Source organism: Eumetopias jubatus, unplaced genomic scaffold (assembly GCF_037043125.1).
Source record: "Eumetopias jubatus isolate StellerSeaLion01/CBP00866 unplaced genomic scaffold, mEumJub1_p1.0 scaffold_5, whole genome shotgun sequence".
Lineage (NCBI taxonomy): Eukaryota > Metazoa > Chordata > Mammalia > Carnivora > Otariidae > Eumetopias > Eumetopias jubatus.
In genome coordinates, this window is record NW_028274811.1 from 94962898 (window position 1) to 94981985 (window position 19088).

At 41.5% G+C, this 19088-nt stretch overlaps 1 protein-coding gene across 1 annotated transcript in view; it reads right to left on the minus strand.

Moving 5' to 3' along the window:
• DOCK2 (dedicator of cytokinesis 2) overlaps positions 1-19088 on the minus strand; it is a 407203-nt gene that overhangs the window by 212143 nt on the left and 175972 nt on the right. Inside the window, exon 27 of the mRNA XM_028102762.2 lies at positions 15111-15206. Coding sequence (XP_027958563.2) covers positions 15111-15206 — 96 coding nt within the window. The remainder of the gene's footprint in view (positions 1-15110; positions 15207-19088) is intronic.

Here is a 19088-nt window from a genome sequence, read left to right on the forward strand (position 1 = left end):
AATAATCCACACTATGTCATCCTCCCTGCCCTGTTTCCAGCTCTGTTGGGGCTTCCCAGGTAAGGTTTTCTAAGACTACTACCACCACGGCCCTAGATCACATGAAATACCCCTCCTGTACACTCACCTGGCACCAGGGATCTCTCCATCAAAGTTCTTTTTTTTTTTTTAAGATTTTATTTATTTAAGAGAGAGAATGAGAGACAGAGAGCACAAGAGGGAAGAGGGTCAGAGGGAGAAGCAGACTCCCTGCTGAGCAGGGAGCCCGATATGGGACTCGATTCCAGGACTCCAGGATCATGACCTGAGCCGAAGGCAGTCGCTTAACCAACTGAGCCACCCAGGCGCCCTCCATCAAAGTTCTTGACACAGTTGTCCTTGTACATACATTTGTGTCATTCCTTGATGACTGTGTTTCTCTCTCATAGCCTATAATCTTCTTAAGGCAGGAATCCTGCTTATTTTTGCTTACCTTTATATCTCTAGTACTTAGCACAATGGGACTGAAGTATCTGTTGCAGCAATAAATTAATGAATGAATTGGATGCAGTGGACAGACACGAAAAAAAAAATGATTCCCAGTTTTTTTCTTTGTCTATCAGTTCTCATGTGGGGATGGTCCCACTGGAGTGTATAGGCTCTGTCTTTCCCCCAGGAACATTCATCCTTCTACTGACTAGCAAGTAAGTGCCCAGGGCTTGTAATTCTACTATGGTCCACGTGGCACTCAGAACCCAGGAACATCAAGCCACTATCATCCTACCCTCACTGCCAACCCCCTAACACCTTTTTCTGAATATTGACAGTCTGGCTTAACCTTGTTTTGGGACAAATTGCCATCATAATTAAATCCCAATGCATTTTGCACATTTTACCAAGATACTGCCTTACTGTATGAAAGAGAAAATTTGAAATTAAAGCAGATTGTTAACTATTTTCTCTATAATGTTTCCATTAAAATGCCAAAATTTATTACATGTGACGTAGTCCATTTTATACAAAATGCATTTTAAAGGAGACAGGGTCTGTCTAACTGAAGAAGCATGTTGGGCAGAGCATTTTGCCTTGGCTTAAATCACAACTAAAATGAAAAGACAATAAACATCACACCAAAGGATTATTTGTTCCAAAGCAAATAAAAGATTTATTACATGAATGGCCTCATCAGTTCTCAGAATCCATAACTATATTATATTAAAATTCACTCAAATTAAACCAGTATTTTTTTTTCTCCTGGCAAAATCTCAATATGCATTTTTTTAAATCATCAGCTAAACACAATGACCTCCCACTGGTGCTTGGTAGCACATGCGATACTGTGATACCCTGGTTATGCTGACGGAAAAGGCTTCCTTCTCCTGAGCCAATTGGGCTGAATCACTTTAATTGTTGAAATCAAGAGTGGTTCACGTAACTCTTACACCAAGTACCCCAAGCCTGACCGAATCTAGTCCCACATGCAGAAATCTCACATGGGTGATGGAGAAGAGGGGACATCATGAGCTGTTGTCATTGTTTTTTGTTTGCTTGTTTGTTTCAAGATGGAAAACAATACGCTTTCTGTAGTTAGGGATCAAAGGGAGCAAATTCAAAGCCATGCAACAAACTTACCAATGACCAGACCGGATTTCCTGAAACAGATCTCTTCTTCTACTCTACTACCACATCCACCAGCTCCAGGGAAACTTCTCAGATGAACCCCAGTCCAAAATCACTTTTTTCCAACAGTTATTGATTCCCTTCTCTGTGCTGGTCAAGAAAATCACAGATGCAGCCCTTGCCTCGTACAGCTTATTACAGTCCCGTGAGGGGGGGAAGGGTTCTGACAATAAGCACGCAGACTTTTCTGATTCACGCACCTGGATGTCACACCCCAGCGCCCGCCCCCACTTTTGACCCTCTTAATGCTGTCCTTGTTATTTTCTTGGGATGATTATTTGTCTTAAATTACAGCTATTTCTAATTCTCCCCTTGTTTCTTACCCCATTATATGTGGTGTTCTGAGAGTAGGAACTGTTTTCCTCACCTTGTAAAGTCTTAAATACAGGAGGTCCTTGTTTAACTGAAATGAATGCCTTAGCCATCATGAGCCCTTGTCCGTTCCATGCAGACCCCTGGACTGCACTGGCTTTCAAGGGCTACTCTCTCTTACAATTGTCCAGCTCCGTCAGATCTAGCCCCCTCCTGGCTGCCTGGGGATCTCCCTAAGACACACATCTGCCATTCCCTGGCTTCTATATCTCTAATAGCACCCCGCCACCATCCTAGAACATAACATTCCTCCCACAGCAAACAAGGGTCCTTACAATCTGACTCCAACCTAGTAGGCATTGCCAACTTCCCACTACTCTACTTCCCCCTGTGCCCATCTCCTTGCCACCTTCCTAAAAAGTCAGAGGCTATTGCATATCAGTGACTTAGCCCTGTTGTTCCCTCTACCTAGAACATTGTTCCAATACCTATCTATCATGGGGAATAATCTCCATTTGGGGAAAATAAATGAATATTAGCCATATTACTACTAATTAGGATAATAAAGGCTCTAGTTTCTTGAAGTTAAAACGGGATATTATTAAGTGCTTTCCTTCAATTCACTGATTTGTTTCAAGGTAGCTTACAATTACCCCCATTTTCCAGGAGAATAATTGAGGCTTGGAGGGATCTAAGTAATGTGTCCAAGTCTGTAAGTATGAGGTGTTGAAGGTTGGAGTTCCTTCAAGGTCTGCCAAACTTGGGAGCTTGGGCTCTTACCTCCTATGGCAGACAGCGAGTTGCAATTGAAATGTCACCTCCTCTCTGTAACTTTTTCTGATCATTCCCCGCCCCTGCCATGGGATTAGTCACTCCGTCCTCCGAGTACTCATGGCGCTTTGAACAGGCTGCTGCTTATATTATCTTGACATTTCTTTTGTCAATCTCTCATGCACATCTCCACCAGGGAGCAAAGTCCTAGGGGACAGAAATTGTCATCTGCATCTTTACAGCCTTTCAGGTGTTTATCACATTGCCCAAGATGCTGTAAATGCTTCATATATGTTCGTTGAATGAACTGGGAGAAAATAATGAAGATGAAAATGTTAAGGTCAAAAACAGTCCATGATAGAGAGACCAGAACAAGGCCAGGACTCCTGACTTCTGCTCCTGATTTTCTGCACAATTTTGAACAAGCACTTTCACCTCCATCCCCCACATCTGTCTTTAAAATGAAACCATCTGCCTTTCTGGCTTCACAGGCTGGTTAGAAGAAAAGTAAAATTATATACATGAAAATGCTTCACTAAGTTTGACTATCTCATTAATTCCTATTTTTAAAGAAATAGTGTTTGAGGGTTTTTTTCCTGATTATAAAAGGAAAGCAAAGTCATTTTAGAAAAAGTGAAGCTACAGAAATGTACAAATCATGTGTCACTTAAGCAGAAGATAGGAACATAATTTTATCTTCAGAGCAGGGCCCCCAGGCCTGACCTCTGGGAGATCCAGGGCCTCTGATGATGGCCACATGTCTCCCCCTCCCTGGCCTTTAGGGTCCCTGATGACTTTCTTGTTGTTAGGGTCCTCTGGTCCTTTCTCTATATTTAAGACATAGAATTTCCTCATGTTATTAAAAAATCATCATCAGTATTTAATAACTGCACAAATGCATCATTATATGAATGTAGCATAAATCTAGAAAAAGGGGATCTGATCTTGAAGGGTCATTTGACAGAACTGATTTCTTTGAGTCTCTTTAAAAGGCCAGTGCCTCAGACAGAAGAGCATGGACCGGACCACTGTAGGGGAAGCCTGTTGCATTGGAGGTTGTGCCAACAGGGTTTCTCATGGGGCAGCTCCAGTCCCTCAACATTCCCACAGGGCAGGACCCTCTGTAATGGGATTTCTCCTTCTAGTCTGGGACTCAAGCCTTTGTACCAGACATATGGCGGCCAGTTTCATCTCAAGGGGGCTTTATTCACAGCCCCACTATAGCAATAGCTTAAAATACTTCCCAAAGCCAGGAGAGATCCCCAGCCAGGGCCACAAAATAGTTTGTCATCTGATTCATAACACTTGCATCAAAGCGAGGGAAGACTCCAGCACTGAAGGAGAATAATAATGGCTCTTATTTACCAAAGGCCTGCTAGGTGGTAAGCCCTGTGTTATGAGCTTTACACATACTTCTTTTTTTTTAAGATTTTTTAATTTTTATTAATTTGACAGAGAGAGACACAGCGAGGGAGGGAACACAAGCAGAGGGAGAGGGAGAGGGAGAGGGAGAAGCAGGCTTCCCGCGGCAGGGAGCCTGATGCGGGGCTCGATTCCAGGACCCTGGAATTATGACCTGAGCCGAAGGCAGACACTTAACCGACTGAGCCACCCAGGTGCTCCTACACATACTTTTTTTATTCAATCCTCACCATGGGATTGACAGGTAATAACTATTATTAACCCCATTTTAGTGAAGTGAAGAGACTTCCTAGCCCTGGAATAAGGCCTTCTCACTCCTTAAGAAAAGGAGGAACAGGTCCCAGCTAGCAAAATCCTTTCAAACTCCAGACCTATGCCCCAACTCCACAGCTCTTAAAAAGCAATGTTAGGCATGAGAGTGCTAGTAAATGCCCAAATGACAGACATTCTAAAATTCTAAAGTTTCCAAAGTTCCCCAAGGACAAGAAAAGGCTGGCCTCTCTTCCAGTGCCAGATAATAGTACAGGAGATATAGTGAAGTCTTACCTTTAATAACACATTTAAAATAACTTGTTCAAAATCAGATCTGTCCAGATCCACTTACAGAAGCTAACAGGCACTGAGATATTTGGAAGTAATTTCATCAGGATGATGACATACCAGTCATGCATTTCCTAAGTACTCATCTTACAATTCCCAAACTCAGTCTCTGCCTCTCCCTCTCTGGGTACTGACAACAGTAGCATAGGAAACATGCTGCTGGCCAGTGGAGGCCTCAGCTCACCTCCCCTGCAGAACCACAAGGCATGTGTCCCAGCACCATGTGCAAGACTGTCATGGCGGCAGCAGCAACAGGTGTGTGCTTATTACTTAGGAGCATTCTGTCCTCAGAGTAGAGGTCTGCTTGACTGGGCACACCAGAGAGGATGCAGTAGCTGTTTTAACAAATTTAGGAACCTTGTACTTCCCTTTAATTCCCATCTCTGTGGCTCATCATCAAACAGAAGGAAGGTTTGGAGAATGCAACCAGCTCTTTTTTATGCCCCAGCTCTAAAACTTTAATTTGTCTAAAAGAATTCTACCACACAGGGCTCGTAGATTATTGGGGAATTTTATATAGAAAAGCTTTATATGAAAGCTTGACATGAAACAAATCTTCTCTCATCTTATTTTTTAAATACAGAATTCTTTTAAAACTAGACATTAATCTGTACTTTCAATTAGTTTGTTCTTTCCATTCATTCACTCCCATGGCTTGGATAAATACCTGCCACCTGCCAAACCCTGGGCCTACAGACAGGAACCCCAAAGATAATGGGATACAGTCCCTTTCCTCAAGAATCTTAGTCTACTGTGGAACAAAGATAGGTAAAGAGAAAATTCCATTATGATGTGACAATGCTGTAATTGAAAAATGGACAAAGAACAATGAGGTCACTGAAGAAAGATGATCTTGAGGAATGAGAGAAGATTTCACAGACTGTGAGATGGAGATAAGGCAAGAAATGCCGTTTCCTCGTACAAACCCCTAACCCTTCCTCTCCACCTATTCAAGTTTTTCACACCATTGAAGAAATAGGCCCAATTATATGAAGTCTACCTTAATAACTGACTTCTGCACATACATGTTATGGGTTCCTTGGAAGTTGAGATACTAATTCATTTTTTGCATATATATTTTAGGCCATGTACTCCTTGGTATGCAATTACCAAAATCCTTATTAAAACAAAGCCACCCCACCCACAGGACATAAGCACCCTCTATATGACCAGATCAAGCAGCAACCAAGTTACCCCAAGCTAATGATGCCACCTTTCGTCTATCAAATGGAATTTCAGGTCTCTTGTATAATGTTTATTCTCTTTCTTAACCTGATCCCCGCCCCCCAACACATACACACATATTTACTCTCTTAATTTTTCTCAAGTTTTAACTCAGAAAAACAATGTCCCAGACATGTACAGTGAAATGCTTAAAATGATGGCTTCAAATTCTGTAGACCTGGATTTGGATTCTATCTTCCTCCTTCTCACCTCAGGTATGTGATGCTGGACAAGAGGCTTAAACCCTCTGATCACTGTTTCTTTTCTGAGAGGGGATCATAACTTTTGTCAGCCTCACAGATTAAATGTGGTAATATCCTCCAAGTGCCATCTCTGCCACACAATAAGCACCCTAGAAATGTTCACTGTGATTATCCACTGACAAGAGAATGAATATACCCTCCCCCTAATTCTTTCCATTTGGTCCAGTTATTCAATAATAATTCTCTTTTCTCTTTTACCTTCCTGGCCTAATCATGCCATAAGAGTGATAATAGTGACACTTACATGTTAAGGAAAAGAATGATGGTTTGTATGTAAATAAAATAAAGAGCAGAAATCTTCCATTCCTTCAGCAGGTATTCACTGAGGTCATCCTATACACCAGGGACCCAGTGTTTCCTGTAAATGCAGAAGTGATGAAGATATTGTTCTGTAGTGCTAGGAAGAATGTTCTCACGACAGTATGATGAGTACATGAGGCAGGTTCAGGCTGAAGAGAGCAGAGGGGTCCCAACTTACATGAGTGGAACATGGGTCAAGATGTGCCTCTGAGGCCAAGACATGAAGGAGAAAGAGGAGTTTCGAGGAGGTTTTGTAAACAAGGGTAAGAGGAGTATATTCTAGACAGAGGGAATGTCATGCAAGTGCCATTTGGAATGGAATGCAAAGGAGAGAAGGAACATTCTGTAACTAACAGAGCAGTTCCATCGAGTTAGCACAAAAGTGGGAGATAAAGAGTATGGGGGAAAGAGGCAGGCCATCATACTGGGCACACTGAAGGCCATGGTGAGCAGCTGGATCTTTATCTTTGGCCACTGTGGGGCCATTGATGCGTCCTCACCAGAAAGTTCTACTTTATAAGACCTCATGGGCTACAATGTGAAGAAGTCAAAAGGGACAAGAGTGGAGACAATGTGTCTTGTTAGCAGCTGCAGCAGTGGCAGCAGAGAGAGATAGTCATGGCCAGACATGGGTTAGTGGCATTGGTGGTGGAGGGAGGCTTTGGATTTGAGAAGCTTTTAGACCTAGAACCTGGCAGTCTGCTCAAGAGCTTGGGGGGACAAACTGCACACAGAAGGAGAAGGAGGTATGAGATAATTTCGCACCTCCATTCTAGCTTTGTCTTCTGTTAAACCTGGTGTTTCCTAAGTACCAACACTCAAGGTTCTTGTTTTGATTTTACAGGTTCCCAGAATTGAGGAGATCGATCCTAAAGATATCATTGTCATTACAAAGCCACCAAAGCCCAGTGCCATTTCAGAGGTTTCTGAAAGTTGCCACATAGGTCATCTTACCAGACTGCACAGTCTTGGTGGAGCAGCAGCTGGGGTGAAGGTGTTCATTATCACCTTTAGAATAGTTGATGCCTAAAGAACGACTTAGGGTCTTCACAGTGTAGGAGTGCACAAAATGCTATTTAAGAAGAGGAGCTCTATAAACAGTTTTGCCTGGGTTCAAATCCCAGTTCTTCCACTCACAAGTTACGTGACTAAAGGCAAGTTATACAACCTCTCTGTGCCTCAGTTACCTCATCTGTAAAATATGAGTACCTGAGGTGGGTTAAGAGATAAGACACATAAAGTGCTTAGTTCTCTGCCTGGAATACAGACTATTTGCTCAATAAGTGATAGTTTTATCAGAAATATTGTTTGTTAACAAAGTGTTGGGTTGCTGAGTGAGGGTCATGAGTCAACCAATCAGTTCTGGCTTGGAACCTCACACCCCCGTGTCCTAGACTGTCCTTCTGCCTGCTCTCCATGGGACAGGGATGGGTGGAGTTGGTACTAACTTTCATGCTATGACCCCTGCCGAAGCATCCTGGAGTCTGTGAGCTCAAAGTTTGTCAGAGAGTGGTCATGTGGGTGGGCCATTTGCCATTTGGAAAGCGAAGTTAGAGCTTTGAAAGCCTGGCTCTTGGATGACTCAGGTGTTTTATGGAGTCTTCAGTGCTATTGTGAGGTGAAGCAGTGGAGGGTAGGATGATTTCCAGTTGTTGTTTTTTTTTCCTTTTTGAACAAACTGCTCTGAATTTCCAGAGCTGGCATGATGCCAACTACATTTACCTTTATTTAATCATTCAATAGACTCCTCTGTGAAAACCGGGGTAATTAGGCCCAAAATATATCACCCAGAGGCTTATTTTAATTACCAGCAATAAAAGCTAGATCCCAATTTCAACAAAATTACCAGATTGTTTACCTTCCAAGAATTTCTGGCAGTGTTTAAGTTCCCTGGCTGATTCTCCCTATGAGATTGTCCATCCTCAGCACTAAGGAGGCCAGATACAGGGGACAGCCTTCTGTAGAGCAGTCAGCAGCAGGAGGCACTGGCCAGGGAATGTTCCCTGAGCCACACCCCTCAGATCCACAAATGAGTCTGGAAAGTTTTCCTCACACTGCTCCAAGACCGATAGGAGAGCACAAGAGACAGATGCTCGGATGCTGGACATCCCCAATTTGCATCCCACCTTGCCACTAGCTGTGTGACTTTGGCCATGATACTTTCATCCTCTGGGGCTCAGTCAGTCTATTCTCCCAAACCACGGGACATGTGATGATAATTACCCATGGGGAGTCAAAGATGTGCTCCATCACACAGTTGGGATTTTGAATCCAACTTTTTTTTTTTAATATCTCTGAAGATTACAATCAATGCAATGATAAGCCACTGTGTCACAGTTTAATTGGTAGCAGATTCTCTTTCTTATGGGCACATAAAATCATGGTGCTTATTTGATAAAATATGACATGTAGCACATAGAAACCATTCCCTGGTAAAATGTTAAGTTCTCAGATTATTATGTTTTGTTTTGTTTTGTTTTTCCATTGCTCTTCTGCTCTTATACCAGAGCCTTCTCAAAAGAACCAGATATATGCGGAAGAGAATACTGGTTCTACAGGAGCTTTTGGACTGGGCCAGAAAAACACCAATGATTTTGGTCAATACGTAATATTTGCGAGTACCTTGCATACATCACTGCTCTCTAAGCTTATGCTTATGACAGACATCTCTAATCAGCACTCCTTCCCCGAGCTAAGATGTAGCCTCCGAGTCTTTCTCGGTGCAGTACTACAGACCGCTATTTCCAATCCACCAGAGTTGGTCCATGAAGAAAAATCTGTTTTAGGTCTCTGACTCAGGACCTTGGAAGACGGAAAAAGATAATAGGCATTGGCCAAATCAGAAAACTTAGATATATGAAAAAGATCTAAAAAATGATAGAGTTCATTGCACAGAAGAAACCAAAGTCTAGAAGGGTGACATTGGCATAAAGTCATAGAGCCAACTCTGCAGAACAAGTATGGAAAATTTCTCCTGTTCACTCTTAAAGACAGAGAATAACTGGTGGTTGCCAGAGGGGAGGTGGGTAGGGGGATGGGTGAAATAGATAAATGGAATTCAGAGTACACTTACCTTGATAAGCACTGAGAAATGTATGGAATTCTTGAATCACTGTATTGTACACCAGAAACTAATGTAACAAACACTGTATTTAATTATACTCAAATAAAAAAATATTCTCCCATTCTCTTATCAAAAATGTCCTTTCTACCAAACCATGCTGCCTTTCTCAGCCCCAAAGTCCTTGGTAACTTTAGTAAATAAATGTATATCTGATTGATTAGACTCTGGCAAAGAAAAGAGAGGGCAGCAGTCATGTAAAAGTTTTTTTGCTTTTCGTTTTCGTAAATTTTCCTTCTGCTCATTCGTCACCATCAATACTTCATTGTTTAGGCAAGCAATTTACAGAAAAAATCAGGAATGGTTGTTTCCAGCAAATGATAATTACAATGTGCTGTGCACAAGAAGCAATCCATCCTAGCCTTTATGTTTCCTGTAATTTTAATAGCTAACACCTTTTATCATAATGTTCCTGCTCCTACAAATAAAAAAAAGAAGTCACTATTTAATCCCACATAATGACGTGCCAACAACCAGCCACCCCACATCCATTCGAGGCCCTCTCAGGATTTCAGAAGCATTAGACATGTCTGGTGTTTGTTGTAAATATTGATTGTTTAATATTCCCAGGCAATGGAAACTGACCAATAAAAATTGTATATGGAAAATTGAAAGTGATGGTTGGAATGGGGCTCTCTCCTTCTTGTCAAACTTCAATTTGAAATTAAATTGGGGCCTTCAGCAATAAGACAGGGACTCATGACCTCTGAGTAATTACCTTCCAACTTCATTTTCTTTAATTTGGAGGAGATATTTCTATTCTAAGAAGTGCTGGAAAGGACTATTTTATGAAAATGAAGCTACATCTTAAGAAAAACCTGGTTATTCCTTCCTTCTAGTTCAGGCACGTTCCCATTCCTAACACACCTCCAGTACTCCCCACTCAGCACTCTTGTTGTAATTACACCAACAAACTCAAGAGTCACTGAGACTGATGACACAGCTTGCAACTCAGAACCTCTGCAAGGCTCCTGGAATCAGCGCAGGGGACAGGAAAAGTATGAACAGACAATTCCTTATACTGCTCCCATACTACCTGAGATATGGGTTCCTGATAATTAGAGAAAACATTCTTGGAAGAAGGAAAAGCATTCCAACCCCAGAGAAAGGCATATACAAATACATGAAGGTATGGAATAACACAGTATTTCTGGGGATTATTTCACTCATTCATTTGCTTAACAAACATTTATTGAGAACCCATGGTATGCCAGGCACCCTGCTGGAAGCTGAAGATAAAAGAGTGAGTAAAACATGGTCCCTGCCCTCAAGGACATCCACAGAATGTAGGGAGGCTGGAGCACAGAGACAGAAAATCACCTGACAATGGACAAAGTACAATGAGCCCAATGACTGAGAGTGCACAGGGGCTCTGAGGGCAAATGGGGGGAGCCAGGTGGGGAGGGACTGAAGCCAGAAGCGCAGAAAACAGCAGGATTTAGTGGGAGGCTAGAAGGGCAGGCAGGTGAGCAAGAGGGAGCAGGCAAGGGCAGCTCCTACAGTTCTAGGAGGTCAGTACCATAAACTGGGGTCCTAAATGAAGGGAGAGTGTGAAGCAGGCTCCAGGGGGCTGGCGATGAGCTGTGTTTGGGACACAGTGAGTCTGAGGTATTTGAGAGACATCCTATCGAAGGAGGTCATGGTTTCCTTGAGGACACAGACCATGCCTGACTCATTTCTGAGTCTTTATGCTGAGTATATAAGAGGTTCTCATAAAATAGTGAATGAATAAATAAATGAATATTATGTACAAGAAACACATGTACAAATGCTTTTCACATGTTATTTCATTTAATTCCCACAGGAACTCTATGAGGAAGGTCTACTATTACCCCATTTTATAGATAAGCCCAAGCCTTAAAAGTTCTGTGGTATAAGGGAGGAGCTAGTATGGCAAGTTCACAGACAGAAATGTCTCAAAAAAAAAAAAAAAAAGAAAGAAAGAAAGAAAGAAAGAAAAGGAGAGAGAGAGTACACAGAAACATCATTAGTCACCAGAGAAATGCAAATTAAAACCACAATGAGACACCACTAGAATTATTATAAATCTACTAAAATTGTTAAAATCCAAAAGACTGACAATACTAAGTGTTGGTGAGGATGTAAATAAACTAGAACCCTCATATTGCTTATGGGAATATAAAATGGCCACTATGGAAAACAGCTTGGTACTTCCTATAAAGTTAGACATATGTTTCCCATATGTCCTAGCAATTCCACTTCTAGATTTCTACACAAGAGAAATTAAAATATGTTCACACTGGGGCGCCTGGGTGGCTCAGTCGGTTGAGCATCTAACTTCGGCTCAGGTCATGATCCCAGGGTCCTGGGATCAAGCCCTGCATCAGGCTCCCTGCTCAGCGGGAAGCCTGCTTCTCCCTCTGCCTCTGCCCCTCTGCCCACTTGTGTGCTCTCTCTCTCTTTTTCAAATAAATAATTAAAAAATCTTTAAAAAAATAAAATATGTTCACACAAAATTTTTATGTGACTATTCAGAGCAACGTCATTTCTAATAGCCAAAAGTTGGAAACAATTCAAACGTCTAGCAACTAGAGAATGGATAAACAAAGTGTGCCATATTCATATAGTGTAATACTATTCAGCAATAAAAAGGAATTAAGTACTGATATATCTTAAAATATGGATGAACTTCAAAACCATTATGCTAAAGAAAGAAGCCAGACACAATAGACACCGAATTGTATAATTTCACTTACATGATATTTCCAAAAAAAGGCAAATCTATAGAGGCAGAGAGTAGAAGAGTGGTTGCTCAGAGCTGGGGTAGGGGTGGGATGCAGACAGACAGCAAATGGAACTTTCGGCAATGAAGGAAGTGTTAGCAACTGAGTTATGGTCATGGTTGTACCACTACACATTTACTGAAACTCATCAAACTGAATACTTACAACGGTTAAATTTTAAAGCATGTAAATGTCACTCCAATAAAACTAAAAGCAAGCAAGCAAAGGAAGAAAAAGAGCTGTGTGATTTAGAAGAGGTAGGGAGTTCCCAACCAGGTTGGTGAGATTTGAGCAGCATCCTAAGTGATGAATTTGTGCTGGACCTTGAAGACTAAGTAGGATTTCAACAGATTGAGACCGCATTCTAAGGAATTCCAGACAAAGAAAGCAGCATGAGTGAGAAAGTGCCAGGCATGTTTGGGCAATATCCAGACATCCATTTTGGCTGAATATCTGGATGGAGAAAAGTAGATGAAAAAGCTGAGAAATGTGGTTATGGCCAGATCACAGAAGCTGAGAATGGTCGTAAGACTTAATTTGGTAGAGAGTGGGGACCCACAGAACATTCCAGAGTACAGGAGTGTCCTGGCAAAGATTAATGCGGCAGCAATGAGGAATGTGTGTTGGAAGGGTGAGAGGATCAAATGAAAGGCTCAGACAACGGGCCATAGTGAATGAGGGCCAAACTATGCTCACTTGCCTATGTCGATAATGCAAAGGAACAGAGAGACGCATTGTACCAGATAGAAAAGAAAATAGTAAGACACCAGTTATTTGGCCCTTCCTATGATCCAGGCACTGTTTTAAAGGATGACTGTTCTAAAGGAGAGACAGAGAATTAAGACCTGCTATACACAGAATGAGTCAAATGGATTGATCATCTTTAGGTCTGACTCCAAAGAAAGGGAATAAAGATTAGGGAGGTCATAAAATGCTTATCTAAGGAGTGTTACGGAAACCACAATATGGAAGCTTGTAATTGAATAAGGAATGGTGATACTTCTAAGGTGGAAGGATGGTAAGTGGGACAAATGACAAAGACCAATTTACATGGCTATCTACCCCAGGAAGGCGGGAGCACCTGACCTGCTGGCACTCTCTATGGATGTCGCCACTGCTTTAAATGCACACAGTATACATTAAGTAAACATGTATTGACATGACTAAACAGAACCAAATGGGTCTAAAGAAAATTGTTACACTCCACTGCTTCTCAGGATCAAATCCTTGCCCAGCTACTTTTAAAATAATCTCAGCACCTTATGTTCTGTATCCATAAAGTAGGACTATAGCGTATGAACAATCAACATCCCAAACCTAGCTGAGATCCCAAACTGGCTTCCTGAAAGCTGAATCCAGCTGTTTGGGGCTCAGAGAATGTTTATAAATATATTTTTTATTAGCTGCCAACACTTAAATATCAGGAAATTTCACATTTTCAGTTTCTCTTGAGAAGTTGGGAGTTCTGGCAACTGTATGGCCCAATTCCGCATGGTGTGAAATCACAGCTGAGAAGCACTTGTCCTCATTAAACATTAGAGTCCCTGTCTGGCACACTTCATTCATTTGTTCATTTGCTCATTCATTCAACAAATAGTTATCAAGTACATACTATATGCAGGGCATTATTGTAGGGTTTGGAAATACAAATGGATGCAACAGATGAAATCCTTACATTCTGCAGCTCATTTTCTCACAAGCAGAGCCAGACAATCAATCAATCAAAGGCTATATATATATATTTCAGGTGGTGATAAGTTCTAAGAAACATAAAGAAGTAAGGTGCAGAGATGGAAAGAGGATGGTGAGGTGCTGGGTATTAAAGACAGGGTAATCAGGACAGGGAAGCCTCTCTAATTAGGTGACACCTAAGTCAAGATCAGATTTACATGAGGAAACAAGCCCTCAGACCTGAGGCGGAGATAGGTCAAGCTTAGGCAACAGTAAATACAATCATGTTTTAGGTGTAAGAGACAAGGGGCAGAGGGCACTTCAGGCCCTAGCAATAGTTTGGATTTTATTTTGAGTGAGATGGGAAATCAATAGTGAGTTTGAGCAGTAGTCGAACATACTCATTTACGTTGGTGACTGGCCCCTGTAAGAATCATTTTTGGCCCATGGTTTAAAGCAAGACAGGCAAAGGTTAAAGAGTTAGAGATGGGCTCTGTCTGTAGAGGGAAAATAATCTGACTATGAGGCAGGAATCTCCTAATCTTTAGAATACAGCCTTCATACAAAAGAGTAACCCCAAACTTAGCAGTGACTTGAATTAACTAATGTCTGTGGGCAGAGTTAACATACAGTGAATCCACTTAGAAAACCAAGTTCACAGGACCCTGAGACAGGGCATTGCTTGACTCTAGTCCAAAAGAAAAGGCTCCTGGTAGATGTGAAAGCGGAACATTCTGCCCGGCCCACTTGCAAAACCTTCTTTAGTCTTCCATCTTTACCAGTGACATTCCATCCCCATTGATACACTCAACAGGGTGGACAAGTCTTAAGTCTTGTTTTGTTTCATCAACTTTGAGTTAACTCTCATGTTATCCCAACTCAGACAAGAAAAATCTAACCGTTGCACTCCAAAACAAAGTAGCGATTTGTGCTAGGTGTTCAACATGACCTGGTGTTCCAGAAAATCCATTCCTTGACCCTGAGCAGTTTGAAATGTTTGACAAGAGGAAGAGATCTACTCACAATCAGAAGATGATCCCGTCCCATCGTGATGACCATCCGGTTCACTGTTCGAAGAAGCTGGACCATGATTTCTTGGATGTGGTGGTAGGTGAAGGCCTGGAACACAATCAGAGACATCTGTGTGACAACCAGACATTTATCTGCACATCTCTTCCAAAGGACATACAACAGCAGTCAGACACAGTGATCACCCAGATCTCCACCACCAGTGCCAACACCAGTACCACCATCATCATCAATATAGTCGTTATCATCATATCCCCATGGCCATCACCACCTGGCACTGGCACCAGGAATTTCACTAAATTTCACTAAATTTTACTAAATATAAGGCAGAGATTAAGAGTTTAACTCTGGAATCAGAAACTGTTGTTTTAGAATACTAACTGCAGAATTATTGTGCTATTGGCTACTTCTCTGAATATTGGTTTCTTCATTGGTGTAACAGTCAGAATCTAACCTGGAATAAGGAGGGAATTTACTGCAGGAAATTGGTTAAATGGGTGATAAAAAAGCTGAGTCACAAAACAAAATAACCTAGGGATTAGCAATAGAAGGATGTCACTATCAACACTGAGCTTAAGGGACAAATAGAGGAGGAAATGTTCCTGGAGTCCAGGACTGGGCTTATGTGATGGAAACTATAACCATGGGAGAGCTTATACAGTAGAAGCTGCGTTATCTATCTTGGGGAAAATCCATGGTGAGTTGTTGTAACATTTGTAGGGTGCTACCCACTTTCAATACAAGTCACTGAACCTTGGGTAGAACTTAAGCGATGCTTTTTGAGCATTTGCCACGATGTGTAAGGGTTTCAGGAATGTTTACAATGCAGATTCACTACATTCTCAAATCCTTTTGAGACATACTCGTAAGGCACAGAGTTTCATCTATGCATATCTGGGAGGGTGGTCATGGCCAAGTGCAAAGGCCTTGGGATTTTTTTTTAAATTTTATTATGTTATGTTAATCACCATACTAATCATCATTAGTTTTTGATGTTGTGTTCCATGATTCATTGTTTGCATATAACACCCAGTGCTCCATTTTGTACATGCCCTCTTTAATACCCATCACCAGGCTAACCCATCCCCCCACCCCTCTCCCCTCTAGAACCCTCAGTTTGTTTCTCAGAGTCCATAGTCTCTCATGGTTCGTCTCCCCCTCCGATTCCCCCCCTTCATTTTTCCCTTCCTACTATCTTCTTTTTTTTAACATATAATGTATTATTTGTTTCAGCAGTACAGGTCTGTGATTCAACAGTCTTACACAATTCACAGTGCTCACCATAGCACATACCCTCCCCAATGTCTATCACCCAGCCACCCCATCCCTGCCACCCCCCACCACTCTAGCAACCCTCAGTTTGTTTCCTGAGATTAAGAATTCCTTGTATCATTGAGACCATATAATACATGTCTTTCTCTGATTGACTTATTTCGCTCAGCATAATACCTTCCAGTTCCATCCATGTCGATGCAAATGGCAAGAGTTCATTCCTTTTGATGGCTGCATAATATTCCATTGTGTGTGTGTGTGTGTGTGTGTGTGTGTGTGTGTGTGTGTGTGTGTGTGTGTACACTACATCTTCTTTATACATTCATCTGTCGAAGGACATCTTGGCTCTTTCCATAGTTTAGGCCTTGGGATTTTAAGATCAGCAGCTCTAGGTCTGAGTTCCAGCTCTGCCCTTACCAGCTGTGTGCTCTCACTTATAACTTAACCTCCCTGAGCTTTAATTTTGTCATCTACAAACTATGGAAGATTCTCTCACTAGTCTTTCAAGGTTGATGTGGACTTAAAAGTGACACATGTAATTCTGGGACAATGCACTTGCCTAATTACACAGTAGGAGATTCTGTGGGTCTGAGAACTAGCCTGGGCATCAGTAACTTCTGAATTTTATGCGGGTTATTCTGATGGCTGAAAACCATGACACAATGCACTGTGAAGCTCTAGAAATGGAAGCTGGAATTTGGGAACAGCCTGTATCTCCAGGACCCAGGCAAAGCCTGACATAAACAAAATGCTTAAGAAACGGTGGCTAAAAAAGTGGGTAACTACTCATACTCATTCATAAGCACCTCATTAAACTTTGCTGCATTCAACTCAACTGTAGTTTGTCTCTTAATGTAACCAGTGAAAGGAAAATAGACTCAGAGTTGGGGGAGGAAGAAAAGAGAGAGAGAGAGAGAGAGAAAGAAAGAAAGAAAGAAAGAAAGAGAGAGAGAGAGAGAGAGAGAGAGAAAGAAAGAAAGAAAGAAAGAAAGAAAGAAAGAGAAAGAGGGAGAGAAAGAAAGAGAGAGAAAGAGAGAGAGAAAGAAAGAAAGAGAGAAAGAAAGAAAGAGAGAAAGAGGGAGAGAGAAAGAGAGAGAGAGAGAAAGAAAGAAAGAGAGAGAGAAAGAAAGAGAGAAAGAAAGAAGGAAAGAAAGAAAGAAAGAGAGAGAGAGAGAGAAAGAGAGAAAAAAAAGAAAGAAAGAAAGAGAGAAAGAAAGAGAGAGAGAAAGAGAGAGAGAGAAAGAAAGAGAGAAAGAAAGAGAGAAAGAAAGAAAGAAAGAAAGAGAGAAAGAAAGAAAGAAAGAGAGAAAGAGGGAGAGAGAAAGAGAGAGAGAGAGAGAAAGAAAGAAAGAGAAAGAAAGAAAGGGAAAGAAAGAAGGAAAGAAGGAAAGAAAGATAGAAAGAAAGAAAAAGAAAGAAAGGAAGGAAGGAAGAAAAAGAAAGAGAGAGAGAGAAAAAAAGAAGAAAAGAAAGAAAGAAAAGAAAGGAAAAAGAAAGAAAGAACGAACGAATGAAAGAGGGAAAGAAAGAAAGAAAATGTGCTTATTAAAAAGCCCCCTCCCCTCCCAATGGGCTCTCAGTGACTACTGTCATCCAAAGATGAATAACCCAGAATTTGCTTCCTCTTTCTGCCCCACAGTTGCTTCTTCTGCACTTTGGCTATAACCCCTGACTCTCTAGCCCTGTGGAGCTACCAGCAAGACTTCCATCACAGCATATATTTCACATAAACACGTTCTCATGCTCTGTTAGATCCTGCCAGACCTCAAGCTCTTGCAAGGTGAGCTCTCCTTTAACCATCCAGCCCTTTCCCCACATCTGCTCTGGGCTAGGGGAAAGAATATATCCCTTCACTTCTCAGCTACAGGTCAACCTCTCTCCTGACTTCCTTCTCCTTTATTCCTTCAAACCTTTTCACTGACTTACAATCTCCTATCTTGTACATTATGTGACTGTGATGTCTATGGTAAGAACCATAATGCTAACATGTGTGAGTGCTTACTAAATACCTGGCACCTTGCCAAATGCTTTACCTCATCTCACAACAAGATGAGCAATATTATAATCTCTATTGTTCACATGTAGAAACTGCAGCCCAGAGAGGTTAAGTAACTTGTCCAGAGTCACCCAGCTAGAAAGAGAAAAAGAATTCAAATCCAGCAATCTGGCTATGGAGACTGCCCCTCACCCAGACACACAAGCAGACTGGAAGAGGAACACAGATCTCTGGTTGCTGCTTTGCGGCCTTGCCAGCCTCTTCCTATCTGTCAAGATACAGAGACCCTGACTTCAATTGAGCCAACTTCTAACTGCCTTCAGTGACTTCTGATCTTTTCTTTCCCTTTTAGAAAATCTTCAGTGCTGTGTATTCATGACTCCCTTATCTTCTCCGCATTCTTTTGTAGTTTTGTCAACCTAAGCCCACTGCAAATTTATATAATGGTTTCCATTTGATGTTATTTTTTTTCCAGGATTACATCTCTTCCTTTACCAAGAGAGATAATAAAACCCCTTTTCTCTTGACCTCCTGTTCCTTGCTTTTTTTAAATAGCCATTTCATCTTAGCCCAAAGAGCAGCAATTAGACTGCTCAGGAAGTTTGGTATTTAAAAGTGGAAAACTGTCAAGTTCAATTCATTCACTCTGAAAGCTCCCAATATGGGAGGTTGTGTAGCAGAGTGTTTTGGGATCAGACAGACTT